The 21497-nt window shown below is 36.4% G+C and overlaps 5 protein-coding genes across 6 annotated transcripts in view; 2 read left to right on the forward strand and 3 right to left on the reverse strand.

Annotated features, from left to right (window-relative positions):
- The first annotated feature begins 6 nt into the window (after nt 1-6).
- LOC108629582 (transmembrane protein 199) lies at nt 7-901 on the forward strand. The gene is made up of 2 exons (XM_018032343.1): nt 7-467; nt 558-901. Exons 1-2 carry the CDS (start codon nt 50-52, stop codon nt 815-817), a joined length of 678 nt encoding a protein of 225 aa, XP_017887832.1. The 5' UTR covers nt 7-49; the 3' UTR covers nt 818-901.
- A 107-nt stretch (nt 902-1008) lies between these two features.
- Chrac-16 (chromatin accessibility complex protein 1) lies at nt 1009-2306 on the reverse strand. Its single transcript, XM_018032344.2, has 2 exons — nt 2023-2306; nt 1009-1879 (listed from the first exon to the last, which is right to left on the reverse strand). Exons 1-2 carry the CDS (start codon nt 2161-2163, stop codon nt 1496-1498), a joined length of 525 nt encoding a protein of 174 aa, XP_017887833.1. The 5' UTR covers nt 2164-2306; the 3' UTR covers nt 1009-1495.
- A 124-nt stretch (nt 2307-2430) lies between these two features.
- LOC108629581 (E3 ubiquitin-protein ligase RAD18) lies at nt 2431-5128 on the forward strand. The gene is made up of 6 exons (XM_018032342.2): nt 2431-2685; nt 2761-2839; nt 2924-3563; nt 3634-3889; nt 3965-4025; nt 4096-5128. The coding sequence occupies exons 1-6, from the start codon at nt 2656-2658 to the stop codon at nt 4995-4997; spliced, it is 1968 nt and encodes a 655-aa protein (XP_017887831.1). The 5' UTR covers nt 2431-2655; the 3' UTR covers nt 4998-5128.
- A 569-nt stretch (nt 5129-5697) lies between these two features.
- On the reverse strand, nt 5698-18020 carry LOC108629577 (protein PFC0760c). 2 transcript variants are annotated; one of them, XM_018032335.2, is made up of 9 exons: nt 13942-18020; nt 13822-13861; nt 8900-9865; nt 8074-8833; nt 7834-7988; nt 7089-7757; nt 6812-6999; nt 6583-6732; nt 5698-6523 (listed from the first exon to the last, which is right to left on the reverse strand). In XM_018032335.2, exons 1-9 carry the CDS (start codon nt 17671-17673, stop codon nt 6407-6409), a joined length of 6777 nt encoding a protein of 2258 aa, XP_017887824.1. In that variant the 5' UTR covers nt 17674-18020; the 3' UTR covers nt 5698-6406. The 2 variants fall into 2 exon arrangements, with proteins under 2 accessions (XP_017887824.1, XP_017887823.1); XM_018032334.2 differs by having other exon boundaries at nt 8074-9865.
- LOC108629567 (uncharacterized) overlaps nt 17561-21497 on the reverse strand; it is a 15985-nt gene continuing 12048 nt past the window's right edge. Inside the window, exons 10-17 of the mRNA XM_026817427.1 lie at nt 20566-21494; nt 20333-20427; nt 19332-20194; nt 19033-19273; nt 18726-18971; nt 18506-18668; nt 18166-18430; nt 17561-17648 (exon numbers count right to left, since the gene is read on the reverse strand). Of these exons, the coding sequence (XP_026673228.1) occupies nt 18175-18430; nt 18506-18668; nt 18726-18971; nt 19033-19273; nt 19332-20194; nt 20333-20427; nt 20566-21494 (2793 nt within the window). The 3' untranslated portion in view covers nt 17561-17648; nt 18166-18174. The remainder of the gene's footprint in view (nt 17649-18165; nt 18431-18505; nt 18669-18725; nt 18972-19032; nt 19274-19331; nt 20195-20332; nt 20428-20565; nt 21495-21497) is intronic.

Below are 21497 nucleotides of genomic sequence, written 5' to 3' on the forward strand. Positions count from 1 at the left end.
GACAATATTTCGCTAGCAATAAGAAATTTATATTTAGAAAAATTTAAGAATGCCGATTGAATCGATCGAGGATCCTGCCATTAAAATCAAACCCAACGAGAAATTGATAGAATTCGTCTGCAAAAATGTGAAGAAAACTAATAACGCCCCGCCTGCTATAATGGCATTAAAGAAATTCTCGAAGGATAAGCAAAAAGAAATGCTATTGAAACTAGACGATATTAAATGGTTAAACAAGTACTTAGAAGAATACAGAGCTACCAGTACGCAAAATATTTATTTACACGAGCTGTTAAAGGAAGACGATATCAATCTACCGACTCCGAAAATTACTCCGAGAAATCCGGAATTGGAAGCCAGGACTCAAAAATTGAAAGCGCAACAAGACGCCCTCAGATACAGAGCTATGACCAAAAATGTAGATACTAACGTAATGAGGCTACCGGAAGATAGTATTTCTTATCAAAGTAAGATTCTTGACTTAAACTAAAATTTCTACTCAATGCGCGATATTTATTTTTCTATTGTTCTATGATACATTTATTTGTCTGTTTCAGTGAAACAGATAAATAGGCAGCTGATAGCTGTCGCCCAGTTCGTATTTTCCGTGCTGGCCGGATTCGCTTTCGGGTTTGTGGGCGTCGAATTAATAGTGGGACACTTGGACTTTGGATTTAGATTATTATTAGGCATCATTTGCGCGCTGATTATAGCTTTAGCTGAAATTTATTTCTTAGCAATTAAATTAAACGAAGACGTATACGATACAATTACAACCCCGTCTGCACCAACGTCGAAGAAATTGCATCAAGAGTGAAATCATTATGATAACGTGATAAAGTGTAACACAGTAAAATCGAATAATTTGTAATATAAATATAAACTGTCGAATTTATTTCAATCTTATGAATTTATTTCAACCTTATGAACGAGCCTGGACACTAACACCCAACAGGATCAGGTAAAAGAATATACATAAGAAAACCTTGTTCTCGATAACAGGAAGTCTATCGTGAATTCTGGGAGCGATTTATTGATAAGGAATTAACGTCTGCTAATTACGAAACGGTGAAGTTCGGAGTATAACATTTTCCTCTATCACTCATTTTTTTATTTTCCTATTCAGCATTCAGACTACAATTCTCAGAATAATCTAAATCATCTTGATTCATACAATACTAAACGAAAATCCGATGCATTTATTACATAACACACACGATTTAACTGAAAGTAATGCGAGGCTGAAGTCAATACAAAAATAAAAAATCCTGTACTTCATACAGGCTCATACAATCTATACACAAGGAATTAAAACTGTTCGACTGTCTAGAGTAATGTCCATGTCTGATGATTCCATACAAAAATAGAACTACGTTTGTAAAATTATTGTCCATCTTTAATTGGGAATATAAAATACTGATGAATCATAAATATTTGGAAAGATACCTATTAAATAATCAGAGAGCCTTGTAAACGTGAGTCAAAATCCATTCTTCTATCTCTTGGACTCGCCCTCACTGTCGCTCTTATCACTCGTGGAATCGTTTCTACCATTTTCATTTGTCTCACTCTCTTGCTCACTGTTAGACATGTTCGTATCATCCTCGGCTTCTGCCTTTTTGTCATCACTGTCAGAACAAGAATCTGTCTCTGATTCACTATCACTGTCTGAATCTGAACTCTCCGAACTGCTATTTGAACTCTTTGCAGCCATCATCTCTTTAAATTGCCTAACTGTTATCTTCCTGGGCATTATTTCCCTCAGAAATTCCAGAATATCATTATTCTGCACGACTTCTGCCAAATGCTTATAGTCCAACGAATTCCCTTTGTTACCTTGCAAATGTGCCTCTTCTGTTAAATAATGGATGAACAGTTCCTGCGAAATGATTTTTATGTCTTTTTAAGTCCAAACAAAGTATCCTAATCGAGTATCAAACGTACGAAGCCGGAATTTTTAACCGACCATCAATACGTGAGATATCGAAATTGCATGAATACCAAAGCCTCTCCAAATCTTACCGTGGCTTTTGTGACTAAATATAATCCATCCTGCCCGATCGTATCAACGTACGGAGAACTTTTCATAATCGTTTTCACCCTTGACATGGGTAACCTCAATTCCTTAATTTTAGTAGGCGACGGCGATTCTTGTTCGGACATATTTTATCGAAATTATTTATTGCCTTCGTATAATTGACTCTAATGCAAGGTATGAACCAAACGAAGTTAATAACAGCTGATAATTACAGTGAAACACATAAATAAACTGCAGCTAACGAAACGTAACACGCGCGTAGCATAAATGCATAATAATAACTGCAACTGCGCCGGGCAATCGAGCCGGGAGAGTGGGGGATACGCTTGAAATTTTCAATTTCGGGAAAATTAAAAATCAATTTCTGCTCTTTAATTATTTCCAGAAAATATCTTATAGCATTAGAATCGAGAAATAATATAAATCGTGGTTGGAATACTCAGATTCTTCGTTTCTTTAATTTTCACGCTGTAAGAGCAATAGAGGAAGACTGACATTCTCCTTCTTTCTTTATTACACGAAGTTCTGAATCCAGAGGACCTTGAATTTATGAGTGTTTATGAGATTACGAACCGAGTCGTTAGGTTATTGAGGTTCGTTCATTTATTATTTGTGAAATGTGGCCAGAAGAATATATAGAATTAAAGGTATAGTGGTTTAACTTAATTTCTACAGGCAACTAAATTGTACAAAAATCGATCATTTCTATCCTATTATTATAGCACATCCAAGATTTGTTGTTATGTGGAATTTGTTACGATTTTATGGACACCCCAGTTATAACATCTTGTTCTCACAGTTGTAAGTTGTAAGTTTTAAGTTCGAATTAGTGTTCAATATATTCCACTTTCATTTATTGTATGATCTACGAACTTACGGTTTCAGACTGTTCACTATGCATTAGAAAATATTTGCATTATAAAACTCAATGTCCAGCATGTTTCTCAGAAACATTCGAAAAGGATTTGAGGAAAAACAAAGTCCTAGATGAGATAATCAAATATTTTCAATTAATTAAAGACAAATTGAAGAGGACATTGGAAATTTATATACAGTTCTCGAACAATAACCAGAACGGAGATAAATCAAGTGAAAACAGATTTTCTGATGAATACAATAATGCAACTGATATACAGAATGTTATTTCATACACAAGCAGTAACAATAAATTACAGAATTCGATTTTTGATCATGTATACAATACCCCAACGAAAAAGAATGGTGTTCCAGCCTCGAAAAGTTTTTCAACGAGTGACATAGCGATGAAAACTGTTGTCTCACCGTCCACCAGCTATTTGCTGGTTAAACAAACGTCTAGTCCGAGTCCTAGCACCAGTAGCAAAACTAGGATACCTTTAATGTTCACACCAAAAAGTAAAAAAAGAATCGTACCAACGAATGCGATGGAAGATGTCAAAACTGTTGTGTGCCCAGTTTGCAAAGTAGTAATTTCGGAAATGCATATAAATAAGCATTTGGATGATTGTTTAAAAAGGGAGACGACGAAGGAGAGGCGACCACCGATGTAAGAAAGGAATAATATAATTAATTAAACTGATATATAAAAGTGTATATCCTTGAATCTGAATTTTTAGCATATCAACTCGAAAACCATTGCCGAAGTTAGTTTTCAGTTTAATGAAGGATGCGGTGATTAAGAAGAAATTGAAGGAATTCGGATTGTCTGTTCAAGGAGATAGAAAAGCGATGGAGAATAGATTGCAAAGATATACTATTTTATATAACGCCGAGTGCGATAAATCTATGCCTAGGTCTGCTGCAGAATTAGTTAAGCAATGCGAGGAAGAGGAGAACGTGGAAAAGAAGATTAATAAAACCTCGATTCTTAATGTGAATATCAAGATACGTCAGTTCATACTAATTTATAATAATTTTTATATTGATTGCTTCCAATTACTGTTTCAGAAGTTACAAGTTACTAGAAATACGGAAGAAAATGTTATCGAAGCAGAGAGGAAGAAATATCGTAAGTACTCTGTAATACTATTAATCATTACTATTAATAAATTTAATACATTGATTCTTCTTTATTTCAGTGAACGCGAACAAGGGGAGCTTTGAAAATCTGATTAGGAACATGAAAAGAACCAAAGCCGTGGATTCTTCTCCGAAAAAAGCATCGATCAATCATAATTTATTAGAAAACGAAAAAGAAAATACTTGTGATAATGTTCGGCCACACTCGTTCGAGCATAAGAAACTGATAAAGGAAACAATAGTTGAAGCTGAGATAAATGAGTCTATAAATGAAAGTTCTGATGAAAGTTATATAGTACCTTCTACTCCAACCGGCAGTGGCTACGACAAGGTAAATTGCTACTTCACGATCCAGGATTCTGATTCTGAAACTTCTTTAAAAGTAGATAACGCTGAAAAGAATGATTCTAAAAAGATGGATTCGGATGAAGATAATAACGTAAGTTCGGAGAAAGGAAATGTGAATGGAAACATAAATTCTTCGTGCCTTGGAAAGGAGAGCGAGAATAATTTGGAAACCTCGTACAGTTTGGTCAATTTTGAAAATTTTGCCAAGCAGAATTTAGAAAATGTAGAGGATGAAACTGTGGAGAAACTGGACGAAATGTCAGACAATTCATCCTGTTGTAATAGCAGAAGTAATCGTTCGTTTAGAAAGAGGAGTAGAGAACCAAGTTCGCAATTATCGAACTCTGTAAATAAGAAGGTCAAGAACTCCACTAATGATTTTACTGTAAATGAAGACGAAGAGAAAGATGAGGAGTCGAGTTTCTTAGATAGTTTATTAGAAGAAGAGAAAGACTCTATTTTCTTAAAGAGCTTGTTGGAAGGCGTAAGTGAGGAAACAGTTCCGGAAAATAAATCGAGATCGAGAAAAAGATTACCAAGGAATCAATCGACTAAAAGTAATGATAGTAATCTTACTACAAGAAGAACTTCCAGGAGGAATCCAAAAAAATGAAATTTCCAAAAAGAAGGACAATCTAATTGTACTTTGATCTCAAACTTCTTTTTTCTCGAATGAAATTCTATGTTAATTTATAATCTTTCTACTGTACTGACGATTAATATCAATATATTAGATCACAATTATTATATTTTACTGTGGATCAATAATTTAGTTTCAATAAAACAAATTTAAGACGAACAGAAAACTGAGCCGAGCATTGTAATATATCTTCATAATACATATATATATTTTGTAATATAACTTTGGTATTTATTTTTACAGTATATATATAGTTTCTTCCATGTAATATAATTATATATTAACATTAAAAGCGTTTTGTCTAACAGTATCTATCAGCTTAACAGTCATCACATGTATTTTCAACTTCTAATTATTTAAACGTTGCTTGATTCATTTGTTAATTAATTATACTTATTTAAGATTGAGTTTTAATACAATAAATATAAGAACAATGTATATATATATTCATTTATTTAGGAATGAGAAGTGTTCTTTCTATATACTTCATTAAATTGTTATTTCACGATTTTAATAAATAGACTTCTATTATTTAATCTGATATATTGATAGATTTAATTGATTCTCGTTTAAATTCCAGAAAATATAATTTAAATTTAAGAATATATTTTCTTTTAAGTATTTTATTCATATTGAAAATACATTAAATTTCTGATATTATATATTTATTTATTACGATCTTTTTATATATCATCTTTAATTATTATTTGGAACTATTTTTCTCTTGCCTCAAATATAGTTTTGAAATTATTTAAGTATATATTTATTTACTTAATGATGATATTATTAATAAATTAGACCACCACAGCTCGTTTAAGGCTTCCATTTTCTGCTATTATCAATAAATAAATTTCACGTATGTACGTATTTACAATATACACAACTGCAATTATATATATAAAAGATTCATTTAATCGTTCATCAGAACTTCAATAAATATTGCACTTGATTATCTACCAGTAAATAAATATGTACATATATAATGATAGGCGGATGTAGTCTCCTTAAATAGGCAAAAATAGCTTTCTAATCAAGTAATAGTATTTATATACATTCGTAAATTATTGTAATCGAGAGAACTTTATTTCTAATTAGGCAGAAATAATGACAGTATATATGTACATAATTACTCTTTAACTTCATAATTAGAATTCTTCCGTAATTAGGCAAACATCGTTTCTTAATTAGTCTTGTCTTTCTTTCTAATATATTTCCTTTCTTTTAATTTGAGATTTATCGTGATTTTTATATATACGCGTAAGTACGTCAATATGTCTTGTCTGTTTTTAATTGCTCTTTAACTGATTGTATAATTTTCTGTTGTTTTTAAATAGTGACTAGTCTCTTATTGTTTATATATCTAAGGTAAAATACTATTTTAACTAACTTGTCTCCCTTCTATTGCGCCGCATAACTGTTATTCCGATAGATCCTCTAATTTTCCTTAACAAATCAATTATGTCTGCCGTTGACATGTCCTCCACGGTCTCGTCGTTCACCTAAAATTTTAAAGAACAGTATTATACAATCTTCAAACAGTTTAACACAATAATTCTACCATCATTAGGACGTCGCCCTGTTTTAATCTTCCGTCTTTAGAAGCCACGCTGTCAGGGTGGACCACGGATATAACTGTGCGATTTCCTTCAGACTGGAGGCTGAAACCTAGACGGCTGTTCCAGCCCCTTGTTAGTTCCACCATGAACACCTATAATTCAAATGAATAATTCAAATATCATATTTCCTATATAATAAGCATATTTCTGTTTATGTACAACAACTCTTGCCTTAGTTCCCTGTTCAAGGTTCTCGTCGGTCTTGATCTTAGCTGAATCCGTGGTATCCACTTCCTGTTTCTTCTCTTCATTCCCCTTCTCTTCTTTCTTATTCCCTTCATCATCGGGAGCGAACATTACACCTTTCCATTTCAACAGTCCCTTGCTACCGCCCGGATCTTCAGTCCCCAAGACTTTTCCTGTAAACCAATTAAAAAATTTGTAGAAATTGCTAACTCCTTTTCATGACCTGCTTCCTTCGATCTCATGAAAATAAATTAGTATGCACCTGGTATATCCTGATCGCTGCAATGTTTGCCCTTTCCCTCTGCGGCGTTACTTCCAGTGCTGCCTCCGACAGCTGGATTAGCGCTTTGATAAGCCGGATTCTTGTAACTGAATCCAACTCCGTTAGCGGAATTCAATAACGGCGGCATGGAGGCTGGCTCCGAGGGAAATTCGCTGCTTTCTTCTTCTTTAATAAATTCTTTCGGTTCGATCACCTTAAACTCTTTCTTCGTAACTTTATTATAAGTAACATTGGATTCGTCTTCTTCTACACATTCACTTTCTTCACTCTCCTCTTCTAAGTACTTAGTTCCTTCATTTTCATCTTCGACATTCTCAGCCTCTTCATTTTTTTCGATTTCAGTAGTAGCATTCTCTTTAGTCTGTTTCTTCTTATTAGCATCGCTAGTGGATAAGAATTGGTAGTTCGGTTTGTCTTGTGGAGCGCTCAGGTTCAAGAAGCTGGGTCTCTTCTTTGGAATTGGAGTTTTCAAGGAATCGGAAGAATCGGAAACGTGGTAGAGGAGTGGAGGATCTATTATATCAGTTCCAGGTGTAGTCGCTTGAGAGTTCACGGTAACCTGAGTTCTTATCGAACACTGATCGAAGTCAGAAGACGATTGATTCGACGTTGAGGCTGTTTTCAGACTCACTCGCTGCTCCAAGGAATCTGTAAAGACGATAGCTAAGTTAAATATGATTTAGACTTCATACGCTCAAGGCAATTAGACAGAGAACCAATCTACCTGGCTCGCTGTCCGGAGTTTTAGTGGTCAGGCGACGAACTTTTCTTGGCGAATTACTGGATGTCGTAGCTGCCTGTTTGCAACTCGAGCCTGTCGAAGCTCCAGGAGACAGTTTCCTAACTGCTAAGTCGCACAACATGTCCACAGCCTCTTGTCTGTGAATTGAATAAAACAAAATCGAAATCGAATCGACTTCAGATTTAATTCTCAGAATTTCTTAACTTAATTTTCGGATCTCACCTCAGACACGTTTTGGAAGGGTAATCCTCGGTAGGACTTAACGCAGCTACGGGCGTCTGGCCCATGTCTCTGTACAATCTCAATTTAACTGTGGGCCCACACTGTCTGAGCAGCCGAACTGCTTCCGCGTGACTCATCGGGGATAATGGAGCCCCATCGACGGCTACTATCTTGTCTCCTGGCTTTATTCTCCCGTCGCTTAAAGCTGGCTCTCGTACCAATGCCCTGACGTAATGACCCAACGCGCTGCTATCAGTTTTCCGAAGAGTGAACCCGAGACTCCCGCCTACTTTAGTCATCTCTATGTCGAATTCTCCGCAGGGTTCGATTTGAAGTGGTGGCAGAGGATTCAGCGGTAAATTCTCTCGTCTGGGCGGCGGTGGAGGTGCCACAGGAGGCGGAACGTTGCCATTTTCTCCCGGAAGTCGACACACCACCAATTCGACGGTGCTAGGCGTCGTCCTTAATACTTCCAGAGCCTCGTAGTTAGTCAGGCCAGTTAACGGAATTCCATTGGCAGCTAGCAGGATATCGCCAGGTTGTAATTTATTGCTCAAAGCAGCTGGTTGTTGTGGAAACAATCTCTTCACCCTGACTGGGCCGGCAGTCCCACCGCCAGAAACGCTCAAACCCAATCCTCTGCTACTCTTCTGTAAAGTGACTCTGAACGTGCTCTCCGGAGTGATGTTAGGGAAGCCTTCTCCAGGCAGAGACGGCAGATGCTCCTCTTCCGGTGATTTCTCAGAAGCATATCCTTGATCTTGAGTTTCTTTACTAATTAATTTATTTATCCTCAAATCCAATGATTTATTCACCATCAACTTACCCTTACTACTATTACTTAATTGCTGCCTGTGCTTGACTAATTCACAGTCTGGTTTGTGACCTATTTTCATCAACAAATCGCTATCTTGAATCGATAAATTTTCATCTTCCTTCGGCAATTCCTTCTCCTCGCTCTTCTCCTCGTTCTTCCTCTTCGGGATCGTTCCGACCAGATCGAAATCCAAATTCATGTCGAAAGTCTTCGGGGTTCTTTCTAAAGTCGAGCTTCTCTGATATTTAAGCGAGTTCGAAGTCTCCGAGAAGTTTCGAGGTGGGCTCTTGTATTTTTTGAACGAATCCGTGGTCGAAACTGAGTCCACGTTCGGAGTCTTCCTCCTGTTGGAGGTAGAGCTGGCTCGGCGCGGTTTCAAGAGGTCCAAGTCGCTCTGATGATACCTCCAGGGATCGTTCTCGTCCAAATCGTCCTGTGACCTGTGTTGAACGAGATCCAACGATCCGTGATCCATGAAATGAACACCGACCGACCGTTTCTTATTCGGTAGAGTGCCACCGAGGTTCCCGCTCAGCGTGTCGGTCATTATATTATTATTCTCCTTCAGATTATCATCCTCGATGTTGATCTTATCGTCCAAATGATTCGGAAGCGAGCCACAAAGCTTGTACCTCTCCCTTTGCCCGCTGGAACAAGGAACCAGCATCTTCCCCATACTGTTCAGTTTCCCTTTCGAGTCGCACAAGTTCCCGGAGGACTGCGTCCTACGACCATTCAGGCCTTTCGAGTTATGTCGACTGAGGTTGGAGCCCATTCTGGGCCTTTCTTCCTCAACTGCACTTTGATTTATGGCATCTTGAGGTCTCTCCTTAATCTCTTCTTCTTTCTTTCTCTCTTTCTCATTTATTTTAAAAGATAACGAGTCTAGTTGGAATTCTTTACTCTTGGAGAATTGCTTTCTAACACTTTTTCCTTCGTTCTTCGGTGTTTGCGGTGAATTCGATCTCTCTTCAACTATAACAAGTCGAAATACTTAATGGAAATTAAGATACAGGAATTACGGAAGGAATGAGGAATAAAGGAAGATCGGTTATACATAAAATATGAATACAATGGCAAGATAAAACATGATACACAAATTACTATATCGCATAATAAACTAAATAACTGTACGAGCCAAGCTACATCTTAATACAAGATTTATCTATTTTTTTCTAAACACATCATAGATTTTCCCTGAAGATTTCGAATTGAGATCTACTGGGAAGTACATGGTTTAACGTATATATAAATAGGTAATAGGGTTTCACGCAGGAATGAAGCTAATTCTCTCTTAAACCTAGTAAACACTGTTTCCACTCTAATTGACAGTTACTTCTCATTCATTGTATGTAAAAATCGAAAGAAGAGGATTCTCCTCCAACTATATACATATATATACATATATATATAGATAAAAGTATAAATATAGCAGAGTCACCAAACCAGTTCTCTTAAAATAAACCGAAGAATCGCATTCTTCAGATATTTATCACTTAAACCAGCGATTCGATAAAAAAAGAAGAGGCGCATCTCGTAATAATGATTATATCAATTCATTTTATATAATGCACGCAGGACGTCAAGGTCAGATCGTTTTTAATTTCAGCTACTGCGGTTTTACGGCGAAACTCGATCGCAGTGTAAACATGTAAGTCTTAGTTGATTTATCCTCGTTCGTTGTTTGATACAAAAATAAATACGATAATAAAAGATCATCAGATAACTTAATGAAGAAATTCTTGGCGATTGATAAAATCCAAGAGAACGATGAACTCTTGGTTGCCAGGTAACAAGAATAGGAAAACAAGTGTTTTATCGATTATTCGAACCACTATATCGGGAATTAGGCCCTTAAATGAACAGCATTTTTCTATTGATCAAACATTGATCAATACGCGCATATATACATATGTACAGAGACGTACGCGTTATATTACTGCGTTTCTTCACGATTATTCCACTGAATCTTTGAACATTTTACCGCTTGGTGGCTTATTAATTTCGAATATCGATATTGAAATCCCTAATCGATACGAGGATAACGATCAATATTTGAATCACTTTGTGACTGTATATATGTGCGTGCAGTGCGTTTAAATTGGGAATTAGTTCCGCAGAAGGTGATGCTCGAACGAATCGTTAATTGTCAGCAAATTAAAGAGTAAGTGTGATAATCGATAATGGAGGACACGTACTTAATGCGGTTTGGAGTCGTCTGTCATCACTATGCGACACTGCTCTCTTTAATCAAGAACATAACCTCTGGACGCGTAACACTCTCACGGTTAAAAACTGCGTAAACAATGGGTATTTGTTATACACTTGTCCACGCACTGGCGTTTAATCCGCGCGTTCTGTTCGTCGGAGGACGTATGTGTAATATGTATATCTACTGAAATAGAGCACGGGAGGTCAGTAGGTCGAGTCAAGAGTAAAACGCGTTCCGCGCATAGTATTATAACATTAAGACCGTGAAGGTGCGCGAAGTTAGGCGCGACAGGTGTGACGTAAGCAGGTTTATGCAGGTACCCTAACGAAGAACACTTCTTTGATATATAACAAACGTAACACTCCGTGGTTCTCGAGAGACTGACGCTCCGGCGTTTTACCGAGCGGATCCCCACTACTTGTCGGCTACCCCACCGACGTGATCCATATTACCGTCCTCGCCGTTGTCCAGATTTTCTTTCAACAAAAAAACAAGGTGAGTATAAACAATCTTTGCCTACCTTTGATTCCCCGTTCTCTCTTTTTCCTTCTCAATCGCCTCTTTTTCATTTCTTCGTCGAAGTCGAACGAGGAGGAGGAGTCTTCTCGTTGCTTCTCTTTGTCGAGGATCTTCTCTTCCTTCTTCTTTTTTAATAACTCGTATACTCGTTTGAAATAATCTTTGGCTATATCCTCGTTCGATTTATTCATCAACACGTTGTTGCATTCTAGGTTTTTACTATCCTCTTCGAGCTCTTCGATGTTCTCACTGCCATCGATTATTCTAAATGTATTGCTCCTCTTCACTGTCGACTTTCTTAAATTATTATTATTATTATTGAATTCTTTAGAATCGTTTGGAATTCTGTTTACGTTGAACGTATTTCTGTTATCTTCGAAATGCCTGGTCTGTTCATTGTTCCTTTTTGTGTATTCCGAAGCTTGTTTACTCGTTCCATCTTCGATTTTCCTTATATCTTCCAACTCCCCAGAGAATCTCTTCTTTATCCTCTTCTTCCTCCTTCCTTTATCAGTTTCCCTCACTATAATCTCGCTCTTCGATTTCAGAGGTTTGTATCCACAGCTTCCAAATGCTGTAGTTCCAAATTTTGTACTGAAACCATCAACGTTCCTGTTTCCCTGAAGTCTGCTCCTGTAGGGACTTCGAATATCATTTGGATTCCTTGAAAAATGTTCAGTAGAAGCGGAAGAAGTAGTCCCATTACTACTTTTTTCATTGGAAAGCTCTTCATTCTTCGAATCTCCGAAAGTTGGAGAAAAAGAAAAGGACGAAGAGGCTTTACTAGTTTTATTATTCTCGACTGTAGAGACAGATTCTCGAGACACAAACTTCGAGTCCCCAGGATAGGAGAACGAAGAGGAGGTCTTAATTCGAGACCTGCTCCTTGAACGAGATTTATTTTCTAAAGGGAATCCTTCGTACTGCGTTAAACCTTTGAGGAACGAGCCTCTAGCCCTTTGGGCTGTGTTCTCCGAAGTTTCCACCATTACTTTACCATTTTTGTTTAATAATTGTATTATTGGAAGTGAGCTCGAGGAGGACGTCGTTAACTCCCAATCCCAATGCAGAGGTTTGTCCAATTTCAGTCTGATAATTGGTGGTTCAAAATCATTGAACGACGAAGATTTCGAATCGTCTAGCGACGATTTATGAGAGTTCGACCTTGTACAGGTCGCCGTTACTATAGAGTTCAAGTTCTTCATGATTATTCTTATGAACAGTCCACTTTGATACAATTTTTCACATTAAATTCATATTAAACGAAAATACTTGCTATTTCGAGGAACTACATCAGCAGTCGTATTTTTTTCTTGAAACTTGGTAAAAAATCAAGAATGGATTCACTGCCAAATTCGCTGTCAAGTCACTGTCAGTTCCGCTAATGTCGAACATATTTAAAAACCCACTTTATTCTATTCCTTTCTGTTGATCACTCGTTCGATTGTTAAAAAGTTTATCGCAGCGTGAAACTCGATTTGTTAAATGAATTATTCGACTTTTCGTTCGTTGAATTGCTCGAGTTGCTCGTACGAGAAGCGAAATTCTACTGAAAGCTTCCTCAGAATATTCCTCGGTGTGTAAACCCACGGTTTCGTCATTTCAGTCCAGAAATAGATCTCGTTGGATCCAAGAGTGATCCAAGAATGTTAACATAATTGTGTCACAAGTAAAGGAATGTAATAAAATTAATGTACTACGTCGCTAGAATTTTGTTTTACTCGTACTTGCAATTAATTAAAAGGGACAATGAGTCGTGGATGAGATGTTACTAGCACTATAATCGTTATACGCTGTTTTATTTATTTCTTTATTTATTTAACATAGCTACCTATTCATATTACAATAACAATCATTACGACAGAGTCTATTGGAGAACATAAATTTATATACATGCGTATACTATATGTATATAACAAATCTATATAAATTACAAATTAAAACGTACAATAGATATGAAAGAAACGACGACGACGATTCGTTATAATTTAATTGAAATTATAGTATTAACTTTCAACTATAATTTTCATATGTATATATACACACAATTAACTATACAGTACACAATGATCAACTAATGCGTAGCGGAAATTTTTCAATTGTAACAATTAGTTATGCGATATAGATTTTTACTATATGGTACAGTAGAATACGAGGCATGGGGTTTCTGGTTTCGCTTTAAGTAAACAGTTATTGATACCTGAATAGTACTCTTCGTTTAGTATTGTTGTGCTCTGTATCTATAAAAAGGCAATTGATTTCACTCTTAATTAATTACACACGGCACTTCTAACTAATATAGATTTTGATTTCTACCAACCTGAAGGGTAGTGGTTTCTTTCTGCTCCGTTCGATCCTCTTTAACATTCGAGGATTCCTCAGTCGTTCTGTCCTTTCTTTTCAAATCGATTTTCATCCCTAGGCAGCTGGTCTTCAACGTTGGCTTAACCGGAGCCTTCTTCTTCTTCTTGTTCTTCGGTATATTATTAGATTTCCCTTTATTCTTCCCATCACCTTCGTCTACATTTTTGTTAGGACTTTTAGCACCAATAATAGTAAATCCGTTCTCGAATTTCACGGATTTCTTCTTTTTAATCTGTGTATTTGCCTGATGGTCTTCTCTAAAGTTATCAGTAATTATATCACTATCGTTATCAATTCCAATCTTGTGGTCCACGATCTCGCACGTCCTCGATTCGATTAATTGATCAAATTCGTTTGTCACTACTATTTGCGTGTTAATCTGACAATTGACATCGTCGTTCAACGATTTCGCTTGAACTATCGTTTCACTATTATTGGTTTCCTCGTCGTTAACATTGGTCTCGCCCTTCTTAATACTAATATAGGCCATTCCACTATTAAGGTCCGCGTTACTATTATCATCGATACTAAATTTATTTCTGTTTATCATAAAATCAATCGACCCCTCGCTATAATGATTATATTCCTTTAATGATTTCAACGATCTCGGTGGTTCGTTCTTCACAGTCTCTTTCAATTCCAAACTCCTACGTATACTAAATACTGATTGATGCCCTGGGACTACTTTATCTACTCTAGTATTACTGTTTATACTGTTTCTAACCGTAGAGTCATTGTTAATCGTCGTCTCTCGTCGTATCTCGTAATAGTTTACGAATTTCCTAACTTTACCGGGTGTCACTACGGCTTGGTCCTTATTTAGAATTCCTATGGGTGTCGCGGTCCCGTTATTGTCATAATTACAATCGCCATTACAATCGTGGGACCCAGAGCTCGTTAATTTACTAATTATGGCACTATCGTTCTCCTCTCTATTGTTATTACTATTATCATTATTATCGGCTTTATTAATTCCCGTGCTAATTAACTTTAAATCTTGATTAGGTAAGTCGTTTGGCAAATCATTAGGCGACTTGTTACACGAATTACTAGGCAAATTATTCATTAAATCGCCTTTTATTATGTCAGTCTTTTCACTATATAGTATAGTTTTCTTCTCAGTGTTTTTATCATTTAACACAGCATTTTCAGTATCGTTACTGACTATAGCATTCTCAATATTTTTTAGTCCATCGTCAGTGTTTAACGCAATCTCTTGATCGTTTTCAATATTTCTACCTTCTTCACTGTTTAATACAGTCTCCTTCTGATTATCTACTTTATTTTCTTCGATAATTATAATTTTCCCTGTTTTTACTCCTTTTTTGCATTCTCTATCCTGGCTCACTGGCTTCAACTTGATTTTATCGAAGTTTGACAGTAACTCGTTTAAGACGTTGCATTTCACTTCACCAGTCGATTTTTCATTTACCTGAACGGTTCTCCTCGATGGCGTAGCCTTCCTAGAAAGCTCCTCTGTCGTTGATTTAAAACCGTTCATAATTTTAGACTCCTGGAGTTTCTTTTCGTCTACCTCATCTGAAATTAATTTCGTACACAGTTCTAGCGATTTTGTGTCATCGGTGACCACTTCACAGCTTCTCCATATGTCGGAACTGTCCGATAACATGTTCTCCAGGAAAGAGTTTCTTCTGATGTTAACTGGAATGCTAATACTTTCCCGTTTTCTGTTTTCAAAACACTCCTCGGTTGATGTCGGAGTGCTTTCAATCTTTTCTTCTAGCTCGCATTTAGTAACTCGATTTCGAAAGGAATCACTTTCTAGGAACTTCCTTTTATGTTCTCGATTACAATTTTTATTAACGCTTTTCTCTTTTGTTGTTATTAACTCTTCATTCTGAATTGTTCCTCCGATCGCTGAATTTTCATTAATATTTGCTGTATTTTCTTCAACAATATCAATTTTATTCTCAATCGATTCAAATTCCGTTTTATTATTATTATTCTTGGGTTCTGTACTCGATTCTTTATCTTCTTCGAGTTTGTCTAACGATTGTTCCACTGTTTGTTTGATCTTCTCATCGAAACTCTTGCTTACGTCTTCAAGTATGAACGATTCTCTATTACTGCCTTCCTGACAGTCTTCAGAATCATTTTCAACATTTTCCATCGATTTGTTATCGATATTTTCATTAGAACTACAATTAGTATGATCTTCTTTAATATCCTCGATTTCTTTTTCATGTGACAAGCTCTTCTGTACTAAATCTTCAGTATTTGTTAGAATATCAATATTTTTATTAAATCCTCCGTCAAAAACTTTATCTAAGTCCGTATCGTCGGTGATCTCAGTCAATATCACTGAATTAATTCTATAACTCCAATCTATTTCTTCATTGACTAAAGCTTGCATATCATCTGAATCATCAACAACAGTTTCCATGTCTTTATCTGTCGTGATATCTGTTAATATTGAAGGTTCGTGATTAAACACTTGCTCTTCGTCTTCTATGGGTTCTATATTCTGTAAACTATCGTTCGAAGCTTCACCATCATTATTCATGTACGAATTAGTGTCGTACAAATCGTTATTATCTAAGCTGTAGTCGATGGTCGAGGAACTAGGAGATTCTATTATGAACCTGACTTTGGTGAATCGTGACACGGGAGAGGGTTCCTCGGATTCTTGAAAATTCTCATTAAAACTGTCGTAATTCATAGGACCCGCGGATCGCCTAATATTAACTCTGTTACTCCTGTCCATATAATTTTCAAAGATGAAGTGATTTGCTTCTTCGTAACTTTCCCTGAACCTGTCCAAACATTTTCCGAACGGGAGATTCGTGGTGGTGACGCGAAAACAAAGATCGTTCTCTTCGTCTTCTAACGAATTTGCGAATGATTGTTCGAAAAATTGACTGAACGACTCTTCCAACGATTTTCCGATTGATTCTTGCACGAATCCAGTGTTCTCTGTATTTTTGTACGAGTCTTCTTGGAACGAATCATCTATCGATGATTTTAGACTCTCGGAAGATTCTTCTTCTTTGAAGGATTCCTGGTTTGAAGAATCTTGAAGAGATCGATCGTCGAACGATTCTTCTTTTAAGGATTCTTCAATAGATTTATAAGCACTGATGTCTGAAAATTGCCCTGAATTCTCTTCAGGATCATCCAAATCATTCAACTTCTCTGATGATTCTTGATAAGAAGTTGCTGAACAATCTAAAAATAGCTCGTTGCAGTTTTCTTGAATAGAATTTTTATCTTCCTCTTCTGATTCTTTAGGATCTTCCTGACACTGTTCAACACTGGGTTCGGATACAATTACATTTTGAAAATCGTTCAGAGTGAAAAATAATGGTGGATACTTGTTACTGTCTTTCTTCAGCAACGTCTCAAACACGAAGAGAGGCTTGTCCATCGAATTCATAGTAGAATTAGTATTCAAATTCTCGCTTTCCTTAGATTCACAAACTTCGCTGACTTTCGAACTCTCGATCATCTCTTCTTTGTCTTTCGTCTCTTTCTTCTTCCGTTCAGTTTTCACGACGTTGGACTTCAGTCTTCGAGGCGGTGGCGGTGGAGGAGCCATGCGTTTCGCTTTGAAACGTATCGACGTTTCCTCAGGCGAATTTATGATAATCGTAGGCATTTTCGATCTCAATTTCTTCTTCCTTCGAGGAGGAACCGGCGGCATGTCTGCAACAACGTTCATATGCTGCATGATTCGAATGTGCAATTCTATCTATTCTACACACACTCGTTTTTATCTATTTATTTATCTAACTCTTAATTCTCCGATTCATTTTTATACTCGATTCGTTTATGTTACATTTTCGAATTCTAAAATGGCAATCACTATTTCACTGAATTAACTATATTAACTTGTAACAATTAGCGTGTTTCAAAGAACGGATGCGTTCCGTCTGACCGTCGTGGACGTTAGACCTGTCGAAGAATACTAATCGGTAAAGGTGATTCCCTATAAATGACAGAAGGCAACCCTCGGTTTATCTTCTCTTTCTCTCTAATAGTCAATAATAGGCAGTGATTCACTGACATTAACTAATACCGACAAGCTCTAATTTAATTTTACGATAAGAAGCCCCATCATTTCGCATAATAGTTTCCGAGACGGTAATATTTAGTATAATTATACATTAATTAAGTACATTGGATTATTTGCTAATCTGAATGTACATAATAATGGACTTACAGTTTCTTTTTAAATGAACACCTGCCTGCTGGTTCTACTGACTTCGAAATCTTCTATGCTCAACATCATGCTAGCAGATTTCAATTCATCATTGCTCGCGTAGTGATTAGCGCTTTCATAGTTATTAGGATGATTGTTATAGTAATTGTAATGATCCATAGAACTGGAGGCTGCGCTACTGTAAGCGCTCGAAGTATTTTGCACTGAAGAACAATCGATTGTTCTTTGGAATTTATTTATTGCACTCATATTCCTCATTTCGTCACTGGAAATATTTATATTAATGAATTTAAATATATAATTGTATATCAATATATTTTTATTGAATTGTCATGCTTACTTTAAATAATTAGTATCTACGTTTTGATTATTCTGTTTACTCTTTCGAATCTCTTGAGAGAGTACTAATACTATAGTTTCAGACGAGTTCTGTAGCAACTTTAAAGCATCCTCGTATCTTAAATGCAGTAGACTCTGTCCATTTATAGCAACTATACGATCACCTATAATGAGTCAATTTTAATGAGATTCACTATCTCTTTTTAATATTTTTATTATACCTTTATTAATATTGCCAGCCATGTCTGCAGACCCTCCGACTGAAATCGCTTGGACGTAGACTCCACCGTCGTTTCCTTCAGTCACCTGTAAACCAATACTACCTCCATCGCCTCTCTTCAATCTGATCGTTTCCAAATTTCTCTCTTCAGCAAAAGAGAGTTCTTCGAGTCGAGCTGCTAGCGACGTAGACATCGATTCATCGTTCGGCACGTGAAATGTTTCATCGTTCGTTGGAATATCAGCATCTAAGAAATATATTTATTTATTTATTACATAGCTTATGTATTTAAATTATAAAATACTAACTTAATACGTAAGCTTCAGGCATTGGCGACTCTTCTGTCGATCTTGCTAATGATAAAGAGTTAATAGATGAATCTGTATCAGATTTCACTGATAGTGTCTCTGTATCTTTATACAACATGCTACTATAAATCGCTCTGGTACCCATTTTCACTCCCAAACGTCTGGGCAAGCTCGGAGTTCGATTGCTATTAACTCCTTTTGAGTGTTTCGAAGTATAATTCGGCAAACTCGAAGTCTTCATCTAGAAATTAGCAAATTACCAATAAAATATTCCCACTAATTGCATTACGTCTCGTTACCTTATGTACAGATTTCTTTATATCCGAGACATCCCATATTTCCTCAGGAACTGGAAAATCGTTTTTTCCAACTTTGTTAATCGCCGCGTACAGTTCTTCAGGGTTGTTTAATGTTTTCGAATTATTCCCTTCTTTCGTTACAACGATTTTCGGTATGGAATAAACGCCGTCTCTTTCCATCTCCTCGTCTCTTTTTAATTCCGGCTCTGAATTCAATTGTGGGTAGCTGTAGAATTTCTCATCATTGGTTACAACGATTTTAGGAATCCTAGCAATCGAATAATCGCTTTCCATTTCGATTTCTTTCTCCCTCTGCCTTTTTATTTCCAGCTCTATTTCCCTGTCCGTCTCGATTCTAGATTTAGTCAGATCCATCTGTCGCGTCCTTGATCTCGATTGATGATAAGTATCCTCGTTCTCCATGATTATCCTCTCCATTTTTTCAATTCTATCAAGTTTCTCGTTTTCTTCTTTCGAGTTTAGCAGATCTCTTTCGGATACATCTTCCATGTCCCTGGATTCTCCTTCGGGTTCCAGCCGGATGTTAACTTGAGCATATAAAACGTCGTCTTCCGTGGAATAAGGATCCCTCGCTTTTGGAATTGCACTTGAATTCGGTATCGGGTCTGCATACGTCATATCCTTTTCTGGATTCTCGTTCTCTTTATTCTGATACTCTTCTAATCTCATCGAGTAATTCAAATTCGATTGCTGAGTACTTTTCATAGTATTCGCTATACAAATTTTCGTCTTCCCATCCACTTTCCCCTGAGATTTAGATTTAATATTGTGCGACTTGGATTTTAATTTCAACGGTGATTTCGTTTTTTTCTCTTCTTCCACTTTTGTAGGTGTCTCAAATTCTGTACGGAATTAATTGTATTAATAAATATCCGCTGCTAATTCTATTGTTTATAGAATTTAACTACTTAATTTATTTAATAATTTTTAATTGAAATGTGTTTCCATTAAAAAGTGAATACGCGATACTGAATAGCTACCTTTTGACAATTCTTGTAAAGAGGAAGTGAATTCGGAACGAAGCCTCAAGAAAAACTGGTGATGTAAAGATGTCAGCTTGAATGCGAAGTAACTCCTGAAAAACGAGATAGAAGTAATAATTAAAAGCAGCGAAACTTCTTTCATATCTGAATCTCGCATAAAAGCTGCATTTAAATTTAATTCAGTACACGTGCTCCTACTTCTATTCACGTCAATTGAAAGAAATACTCACTTCTTGTGATCCATTCGCAATTTGAATTTGCATCGCTTCCCACTGTTTAATTTCGTATAAACTATTAAACAATATTTATTGTAACTCAGCGTTTCGATGTCCTTCCAGTAAAATTGGGCTAATTCAATTCTTTCCCTCGGTTCTCCACCCCTTTCAAATATCTTCAATCCTTGAATATTAATCGCCAGCCATATATTGTTCTCCTTTTTCTTTTCACTCTTCCCGTGTTTACTATCAATATTTTTACTATTATTACTAGAAGAGTCGTGAGCTTTCCTCTTACATTTAGTTTCCTCGTAAATATTCTTTGAAGAAGAATAATCTTTACTAATTTTAATTAATTTCCCATCCTCGCTGTTATACAAAATTTTCCTGCCGCTCAAATTCTCGCAGTCCGACTTAGAAATCTCGTCTTTCCGCGAATCTCTGCTCTTATCATTTTTACACGCTTGCGACTGTCTATCCTTATTATTAATCTCATACGACTGTCTACTATTACCCTCGCTATAAATCGTGTCGTTATCTTCTTTTTGAATTTCATACAATCGTTCACTATTATCTTTAGAGCAATAAATCGGTTCTTGATCGGTGCCAATTTTCCTCGGCTCGTCGCAATGAAACTTTTTCTCGTTCGATTTCTTCCCTTTCTGCTTTCCCATTATTTTATTAAAATCCTTCACGTCTATAGTCGCTATGTAATAGTGGAAACCGTAGTCCTTCAACGATTGAGCGTGATTAATAAACATCTCTTCGGCCTTGTTCGAGTCTAAACCGTTCCTATTGCGATGAGCCTGATGAAGAAGAGACTTGAGTGCCTTCACACATTTCAGTTCCTCAGATCCCTCGCTTTTACTCAAACTGTCCAGATTAATAATAAAAGACTCGGGGACGTAGTGTTCCAATAAAAAATAATCACCACATCCGTGTTCCTG

The sequence above is a fragment of the Ceratina calcarata genome, unplaced genomic scaffold, assembly GCF_001652005.2.
Source record: "Ceratina calcarata isolate Rehan_Ccalc_2016 unplaced genomic scaffold, ASM165200v1 scaffold578.2, whole genome shotgun sequence".
In the NCBI taxonomy this organism is placed as follows: domain Eukaryota; kingdom Metazoa; phylum Arthropoda; class Insecta; order Hymenoptera; family Apidae; genus Ceratina; species Ceratina calcarata.